The sequence below is a fragment of the Salmo trutta genome, chromosome 2 (assembly GCF_901001165.1).
Source record: "Salmo trutta chromosome 2, fSalTru1.1, whole genome shotgun sequence".
Classification (NCBI taxonomy): Eukaryota; Metazoa; Chordata; class Actinopteri; order Salmoniformes; family Salmonidae; genus Salmo; species Salmo trutta.
Genome location: NC_042958.1, coordinates 33,359,803 through 33,369,008, shown reverse-complemented (window position 1 = coordinate 33,369,008; position 9,206 = coordinate 33,359,803). Strand labels below are relative to the sequence as shown.

The 9,206-nt window shown below is 43.0% G+C and overlaps 1 protein-coding gene across 2 annotated transcripts in view; it reads left to right on the top strand.

The window, feature by feature from the left end:
- The first annotated feature begins 548 nt into the window (after positions 1–548).
- LOC115154239 (ubiquitin-protein ligase E3C) overlaps positions 549–9,206 on the top strand; it is a 40,567-nt gene continuing 31,909 nt past the window's right edge. Inside the window, exons 1-11 of one of the 2 annotated variants that reach the window (XM_029700264.1) lie at positions 549–814; positions 1,685–1,847; positions 2,203–2,256; positions 2,360–2,434; positions 2,653–2,799; positions 2,942–3,057; positions 3,477–3,634; positions 3,760–3,925; positions 7,249–7,469; positions 7,722–7,873; positions 8,292–8,482. In XM_029700264.1, coding sequence (XP_029556124.1) covers positions 1,779–1,847; positions 2,203–2,256; positions 2,360–2,434; positions 2,653–2,799; positions 2,942–3,057; positions 3,477–3,634; positions 3,760–3,925; positions 7,249–7,469; positions 7,722–7,873; positions 8,292–8,482 — 1,349 coding nt within the window. In that variant the 5' untranslated portion in view covers positions 549–814; positions 1,685–1,778. Of the gene's footprint in view, positions 815–1,202; positions 1,323–1,684; positions 1,848–2,202; positions 2,257–2,359; positions 2,435–2,652; positions 2,800–2,941; positions 3,058–3,476; positions 3,635–3,759; positions 3,926–7,248; positions 7,470–7,721; positions 7,874–8,291; positions 8,483–9,206 lie in introns of those variants that run through there. The other variant, XM_029700273.1, reaches the window with a different exon arrangement.

Here is a 9,206-nt window from a genome sequence, read left to right as displayed (position 1 = left end):
AATCAAATAATGAAAATGTATTTTTGACAATTATGATATCTAATTGCACATATAAGATGTCATAAATGCTTGACCTTCTTTGACATAATGGAGGGTGGAGAGTGACTTAAGTATCTCCAGGAGAATTATTGAATTAGTTCGTTACATCTATTTTGCAAACTGAAAAATGATTAAATCAATCAAAGACTCATACATCATTCTGAACAGAAATGGGAGATTGAGTGAATAGGAGCAGTTTCAAATCAAACTATAAATAGGACAGCCAGGGTCATATGTAGGTTATATGTAATTTAGAGAGACTAAATGCAACTTTGAACAAGATTCTTCAGGTTTGACAAGCACACCTGTCTCCTTTCCATTCAGGAAAGTATACAATCAGTGCAGCTAACATTATATTGCATACCATATAACTATTTATATTTTCTCTCTTTTCTAGTTGAAGTGGAACTAGGTCCATGGTCTACTATTGCATTATAAAGAATATCACCATATGTTGATTTGAATAGCAAATCCACAAAAATCCACTGTTTCCTGTTGATCCCCGGCCCAAGGCACGAATGCACTAGGATTCTGCAAGAAGATGATCCAATAATGCCAAATTGTGTTTTGTTGACATTGCATTCAGCGAATAGCATTTCAACATTGAATCGCGTATCCAGTCGGATTTCAGTATTCTAAAGAAGGACGTACCCGTTTATGTTGTGTTTCGGGAAAGACGGGGAGAAGGAGCCAACAATACATTTTTGTTTCATTTAATATCGCACAAAAGTCTTATGTACTCTTTCATTTCTGTTGGTAATTTCATTAATCAAAGGTAATCAACATACAGTTACTTTATTTTTTAGTCCAAACGATTTATTCTGTTAGAACAAAGATGTCAAGAGGATAGCCATGTTTACTAACGTTAACGCGTTAGCTAGCTAGAAAGGCGACCTGTCCCGTAAAGTTAGCTAGCCAGCTAACGTTTGCTAACGGGCTAGCTCGCTATAATGTCAAAAGAGTAATCTACATGTACGCACGAATAAAGTAACTTGGGGATTTTCTGTACATCGAATGCTATTGAAAGTATGAAGTAGTGGCAGACAGATCACCAAGAGCGATATATACACAAGCTGCTGAGTCATTAGCTAACCTAGCTAGCATGCTAGCCAATTAGCCTAGCGTCCAGGGTTGTCTTTGGTGTTGTGCAATGAAAACCGAAAGAGTGACGTTTGCTAACTAAGTTGCCTAACTAACAAATACATAAAACCGGAACATGGTTGACAATGTAGCTAATGCGCTAGAGAGACATCTACAAGGCAACAGTGATTTCCCCACAAAAGGTGTTGTTGTGCTAGCTATATAGCTAGTCAAAGTCACTTGTGTCTTTTGGGAATTTTTACAACGTTAGTGTTAGCTAGCTAGCTACAGTAGCTAACGTTACTGTGGCTAAGCATGCTAGCTACCGTTAGCCTAGCTAGTCAGTTACACTTTCCACTGGTTGTGGCTCTTTTTGTTTTTCAATTTCCCTTCCAAAACTATTCTAGATGCGGGAAGTGTAACGTTCGCTAACTACTGTAGCTATGTGTCTAGCTAGCTTTAATATTGACGCTTTATTCTGGATGGTGTCAAGCTGTCGGTACTGTACTAAATTAGACAACTAGCCACCAAATGAATGGAATGTGTCGTTTACTTTATTTTTCAGATTGCTGTAGCACCCAATTTGTAAAGTCCTGAATTGAACCAAGACAAGGATCCTTCGTCAATGGTTAGAAACATCTCTTTGATAAAATCTAACCATGAGCTTCAGTTTTGAGGGAGATTTCAAAACAAGACCGAAGGTGTCTCTTGGGGGAGCGAGTAAAAAGGTAAGACCACTATGAGGTTAATAATAACTTAATAACTTTTGGATTTTCTGACTACTTGTTTTTCACACCCTTGGCTGAACGCTGTGTGCAACATCCTAAATTGCCCGTAAATCAGAAAATTGTGTTTTAGTACACATTTTTACTTTTCGCCATTAAAACTAGAAAAGTATGCCTTTGTACGAGCTGGTCCACGGGGGACACGTATTACCGGGAATGCACATCAATCCTAGACGATAGTGCAGATACAGTGGCCACTATCGTCTGCCTAGGCTAACCTAGCGACTTATTTTTTTCTACTAGTCATGCCAGGCTTCCCCTCCCCCAATCCTAACCTTAACCATACTTTGTCTTTCAGGAGGAAAAAGCATCTCTCCTACACCGGACACAAGAGGAAAGGAGAAAAAGAGAGGTAGTCCTTTGACGTAAAATCGTCCAGCTTTGTATGTCAACCAATCGTTATTTACTTTCTCTGTGTATTTATTTACTTTACTCTGTTTTTCAACTTCAATAAGGATGAAAGACGAAGATTGAAGAATGCAATTATCATTCAATCCTATATACGAGGATACCATGACCGAAAACAGCAAGTATGTCTACTAATATGAACAAGCTCACAGTCATTAGACAACACCCATTCTTCAGTTTCAATGCCATTCCCTTCCACACTCCCTTATCTTGCCAGCAATCCCTTTTCCACAACCTTTTATTGCTGCTGGCAATGTTGATAGTCTACACAATGAAGTATCTATCAAGGGATCATCCCTATAACTGTCTGTGTTTGACCTCTGACCCTGGTGTTTTCCAGTATGCCATCCAGAGGGGCAACTTTGACCGCTGCGTCTGCCTGGCACAGTCAGAAGGTGGACTGCCAATCTCCGACGCTGCCAGTCTCAGTCTCTTAACAAGGCAACTGCTATTTTTCTACAGACAGAGTGAGGACTCTCAGAGATTGGTGAGGACCAATGGTTTTTGGGCAAACGTGTTGTTGAACTAATGAAAAACTTGTGTAAAAATGTGATGTCTAAATGCTAAAATGACTCAAATGTACGTTTTGCATGTGGGAACATGACACATTTCTGTCTGTGTCTCTGTAGATATGGATTTGTCAGAACCTAGTGAAACACAATGGGCAGTTTGTGAAGCTGCTGGCGGGGCCCGAAAGACAGACGTGTGTGTTTCAGATCAAGAGGGTCCTTGGCTTCTGCTGCAGGTAATGGGGCCTACACCTATTCTTCATGAATGCGCTCTGGGGTGAAGTTTCACCTAGGTACAGATCTGGCCTTCCCTGTGGCTCAGTTGGTAGAGCATGGTGTGTGCAACGCCAGGGTTGTGGGTTCGATTGCAACGGGGGGCCAGTACAAAAAATGCATGAAATGTATGCATTCACTACTGTAAGTCGCTCTGGATAAGAGCGTCTGCTAAATGACTAAAATGTAAAATGTAAATGTAAATCTAGGATCAGCTTCCCCTCATCCAATCCTAACCTTAACCATTAGTGGAAAGAATGTTAAACTGACCCAAGATCAGCTTCTAAGGGCAACTTCACTCTACATCCATGAATGCATTTTGCAAACAAATCGATGAAGTATATTGCACCACCTTAACACCCTTTGTCCATCTCTCTCCTAGACTTCTGCAAACCTGCAAGGATGACAGTTTGAATGTTGCCGTTCCCATGAGGATGCTAGAGATCTATTCCTCAGAGAGAACCTATCTCCCTGTCCTTCAAGATGTTAATTGTGTGGCATCGTTAATCGAGCAGATTTTGCACTATATGGTACAGAAAGGTAAATATCATGAGGATATCTGTGGAAATGCACTATAACATTTTATTTGGTTAATGCTAATTTTCAAGCCCCATTGAATTTGAATCAGCTCTCTCTTTCTTTTTGTCTCACTCTTTCTCTCTCAGGATACTACAGGTCGCTTTATATTCTAGTGAATCACAAGCTCCCTTCCAGTCTGGAGTACAGTGATGCTCCCTCTGGAGCACACGCTATCCCCTTGGCAGGCACACTGCTGGAGCACACGCTGAAGCCCCTGCACTTTACCTATTCCTCCTGCACAACAGGCGCAAGGTATAACACTCCAGGGATACGTTTTTCCTAGGTACAGATCAGCTTCCCCTCCCCCAATCCTAACCTTAACCATTAGTGGGTAAGAATATAAACTGGCCCAAGATCAGTGTCTAGGGGCAACTTTGCCCTACTATAACAGCAGCCATAGCGCCTGTAAAACCAAAACGGTCACATCAGAACAGTCAAACGCGCACATACCCTAAAACTAACCAGAACACACACAGAGAGAGAAGGCCCTTTTTGCTAAAGCCAGACCCCCTAAAAGTTTCACCTCCAACATATAAAAACCCCCTCACACACAAAGCCTCTCGGCATGTGGGAAAGAGCACAGTGAGAAGCCACGAGCGGAATGCCTTTGTCTCTGGCGTATGCTGTTAAGATTGTCCAGTAAATCGGTAATGTCAACTTTGGGCATTTGTTTGTCCTTTGAGTTGGCGGAGACACCGTAATTGCTTCACCAACCTATTTACAACGAGCAATAAAACTGATCCAGACTCGGAGTACAGAATATTGACTATTTGCTCTCAATTTGAAACATTGTTAATGACAAACGAGGGGGGCGTTCTTTTCTTTTTGAAGAAAAGCAGAGACTGGGTGTGAGAAAGTTGTGTACACACTCACTCCAACAGATAATTATCTGACCGGGGCCACCAGATGTGTGAGTGACTCAGTAAAAACAGCTCTGTTTGACAAGACAATATTGGGGCACTCACAGAGCTGAAAGGAGGAGACACCTACTCTCTCGATCACTCTATTGTCCCTGTTTGGGTAATGAGTTTAAAGAATAACTTTACTCAAAAACGGTATTTTGGCTCTGTACGGAAAGTGCTCCATCTTGAAAACTTGACAACTGACTTTTTGGGGATTGTATTAACGGTGTGAACAAAATACTTGGATTGAAACCAAAAGTTATCCCTTTAAAAACAATTTATTGTGGAGTCTAAGCTGTTCATATGTTTATTCGTCATTGTGTAACATGTTTGTACATTTTGATTTGTAATCAGCAGCTTAATTCAATATCTTTATCATGTATGTAGTGAACTGGCCTCCCAAGTGACGCAGTGGTCTAAGGCACTGCATCGCAGTGCTAGCTATGCCACTAGAGATTCTGGGTTCGAGTCGCAGCCGACCGCGACCGGGAGACCCATGGGGTGGCGCACAATTGGCCCAACGTCGTCCGGGTTAGGGGAGGGTTTGGCCGGCAGGGATGTCCTTGTCCCATCGCGCACTATCGACTCCTGTGGCGGGCCGGGCGCAGTGCATGCTGACACGGTTGCCAGGTGTATGGAGTTTCCTCCGACACATTGGTGCGGCTGGCTTTCGGGTTAAGTGGGCATTGTGTCAAGAAGCAGTCAGTGCAGCTTGGTTGGGTTGTGTTTCGGAGTGCGCACGGCTCTCGACCATCCCCTCTCCCGAGTCCGTACCGGAGTTGCAGCGATGAGACAAGACTGGAACTACCAATTGGATACCATGAAATTGAGGAGGAAAAGGGATTACATTTTTGTATGTATGTATGTATGTATGTATGTATGTATGTATGTATGTATGTATGTATGTATGTATGTATGTATGTATATGTATACAGTTGAAGTCGGAAGTTTGCATACACCTTAGTAAAATACATTTAAACTCAGTTTTTCACAATTCCTGACATTTAATCCTAGTAAAAATCCCCTGTCTTAGGTCAGTTAGGATCATCACTTTATTTTAAGAATGTGAAATGTCAGAATAATAGTAGGGAGAGTGATTTATTTCAGCTTTTATTTCTTTGATCACATTCCCAGTGGGTCAGCAGTTTACATACTCAATTAGTATTTGGTAGCATTGCCTTTTAAATTGTTTAACTTGGGTCAAACGTTTCGTGTAGCCTTCCACAAGCTTCCCACAATAAGTTGGGAGAATTTTGGCCCATTCCTCCTGACAGAGCTGGTGTAACTGAGTCAGGTTTGTAGGCCTCCTTGCTCGCACACACTTTTTCTGTTCTGCCCACAAATTTTCTATAGGATTGAGGTCAGGGCTTTGTGATGGCCACTCCAATACCTTGACTTTGTTGTCCTTAAGCCATTTTGCCACAATTTTGGAAGTATGCTTGGGGTCATTGTCCATTTGGAAGACCCATTTGCGACCAAGCTTTAACTTCCTGCCTGATGTCTTGAGATTTTGCTTCAATATATCCACATCATTTTTCCATCCTCATGATGCCATCTATTTTGTAAAGTGCACCAGTCCCTCCTGCAGCAAAGCACCCCACAACATGATGCTGCCACCCCCGTGCTTCACGGTTGGGATGGTGTTCTTTGGCTTGCAAGCCTCCCCCTTTTTCCTCCAAACATAATGATGGTCATTATGGCCAAACAGTTCTATTTTTGTTGCATCAGACTAGAGGACATTTCTCCAAAAAGTACAATATTTTTCCCCATGTGCAGTTGCAAACCATAGTCTTGCTTTTTTATGGTGGTTTTGGAACAGTGGCTTCTTCCTTGCTGAGTGGCCTTTCAGGTTATGTCAATATATGACTCGTTTTGCTGTGGATATATATACTTCTGTACATGTTTCCTCCAGCATCTTCACAAGGTCCTTTGCTGTTGTTCTAGGATTGATTTCCACTTTTTGCCCCAAAGTACGTTCATCTCTAGGAGACGGAACGCGTCTCCTTCCTGAGTGGTATGACGGCTGCGTGGTCCCATGGTGTTTATACTTGCGTACTATTGTTTGTACAGATGAACGTGGTACCTTCAGGTGTTTGGAAATTGCTCCCGAGGATGAACCAGACTTGTGGAGGTCTACAATTGTTTTTCTGAGCTCTTGGCTGGTTTCTTTTGATTTTCCCATGATGTCAAGCAAAGAGGCACTGAGTTTTAAGGTAGGCATTGAAATACATCCACAGGTACACCTTTAATTGACTCAAATGATGTAATTTAGCCTATCAGAAGCTTCTAAAGCCATAACATCATTTTCTGGAATTTTCCAAGCTGTTTAAAGGCACAGTCAACTTAGTGTATGTAAACTTCTGACCCACTGGAATTGTGATTTAAGTGAAATAATCTGTCTGTAAACAATTGTTGGAAAAATTACTTGTCATGTAGAAAGTAGATGTCCTAACCGACTTGCCAAAACTATAGTTTGTTAACAAGACATTTATTGAGGGGTTGAAAAATGAGTTTTAATGACTCCAATCTAAGTGTATGAAAACTTCTGACTTCAAATCTATATGTAGTGAACAATTTAAAACCAACTCATCCATTTTACAATGTGGAGAATGTACGCGGCTCCACTCCAGCCGTTTGTGTAATGACAATCAATTTCTCTCCCTGGTTCCACAGGCAGTTTGTGTTTGCAGCCTTCACGGAGGAGTTCATCTCGGCGCCGTTCACGGAGCAGATCTTTCACTTCTTTATTCCGGCCCTGTCCGACCCGCGCCTCCACTTCCCCTTTGAGGCCTTCCTGGGTTCCCTGCAGGCCACTGTAGTCTCCTCCGCAGCGGCGCAGAAACAGGCGCCGTGGCTCTTCTACTTTGTCCTCTCAGCCGGGGAGACGTGCCTGGGTAAGTGTTGTCAGGGATACGCTTTGTCTGCGTCCAAAATGGCACCCTATTCCCATAGTGCACTACGTTACACAGAGTCCTGTCTAGATAATAGGGTGCCATTTGGGACACAACCTTCATGTGCATTGTGTGGGGAATAGTACTCTCGTGTACCAGCAGATACACTGACAAGAGGATGTGGAGGGAATGACCAGAAACAAAATCTATGGCGATAGGGAGTGTTTTGCAGTAATGTTGTGTGTATGTGTGCAGGTTCCCTATCAGAGGAGGGCCTCCAGCTATACCTGCGTGCTCTGCAGACCCTCCTACCTCTCCTTCCCGTGTCAGAGAGCACCAGCAGGCCCGAGGTCATCAGTGACTCTGAGGACGAGGAGGACACTGACATACAGGCTCCGTCCACACAGGTAGCTAGCTACCACTAATGTGTCAATACAGGTAACAGAGGGAAATCCAGGGATAGTACTCTGCAGGTTACAGATAACGCATATAGTTCAGAATGCGCTTTTACTTCACAGGCAACACTCTTAAATGAAAACGGCTAACATCTAAATATATGTATTACACACGAGTAGCAGACCACAGCCTTATCCACACTGCCTTTAGGCACCTCATCATAAACACCGGGGCCCGTATTCATAAAGCGTCTCAGAGTAGGTGGGCTGATTAGGGATCAGGTCCGCCCCTGGACAAACGATTTGCTCCATTATGATCTAAATGGCAGAACTGATCCTAGATCCTACTGAGGCTTTATGAATACAGGCCCTGCTATACTTACAGGAACATCTCACTCACACCTATTCTCTGTGTTCTTGTTCATTCCAGCACGACAGTTATCGGATATCGGTGCAGTTGATCACGGAGGAGTGTGTCCACAAGCTGGACACCAAGCAGCAGACCAATGCGCTGCTCAACCTGGTGTGGAGGGACTCGGCCAGCGAAGAGGTCTTCACCATGATGGCCTCCATTTGCCACACGCTCATGGTGCAGCACCGTATGATGGTGCCTAAAGTCAGGTCAGTGTTCTACATCGGATCCAGTTACATTGAATGCGTCCCCAAATGGCACCGCTTTCCCTATATAGTGCACTCCTTTTGACCAGAGCCCTACAGGCCTTGGTCAAAAGTAGTGCACTACAAAGGGAATAGGGTGCCACACCTAATGCTTTACATGTATCTACAGTGCTAGAATAAGCACTTTTGTTTTATTTGAATCCTTGCATTTAGTTGTTTCAAAAACCTTTCTTTCACTACAATTTTAATGAATATTTAGCCTTTTAAGTCATTTTGCAGGAACTTGATGTGAAGCCTTTTTTTAATCATTTTTTGACATCATGAAAGTGGGTGTTCAGAATCAGCATTTATTTTAAAGTTGTAAGCAACTAATGTGAATAGCGATGAAGGAGCACAGCCACTATCTGTCGTCTTCGCCCTAGTGGCGTTTACAACCGGTGGAGGAAGTACTAGGATGTCAGGGAAGCTCTGAAGCTGTCACTCCTAGATTAGGGTAATTAGCCCTGGACTGGTTGATTGCATAAGGGCAGGATGTGGATGTGAGAGGGGGATCTTCCCTGGGCTTTATGGCACACACTGAGCGTCTCTCATTCTCAACCCCTCTAGTTAATAGTTAGTAGAGCCAAAGGAAGACACTACCTGTCCGTACTGTGGGGATGGGAGAGTGAGCGTGTTATCATTACTGATGCGTTGTTCTCACCTTTTACAGGGTGGGCAACAAAGAATG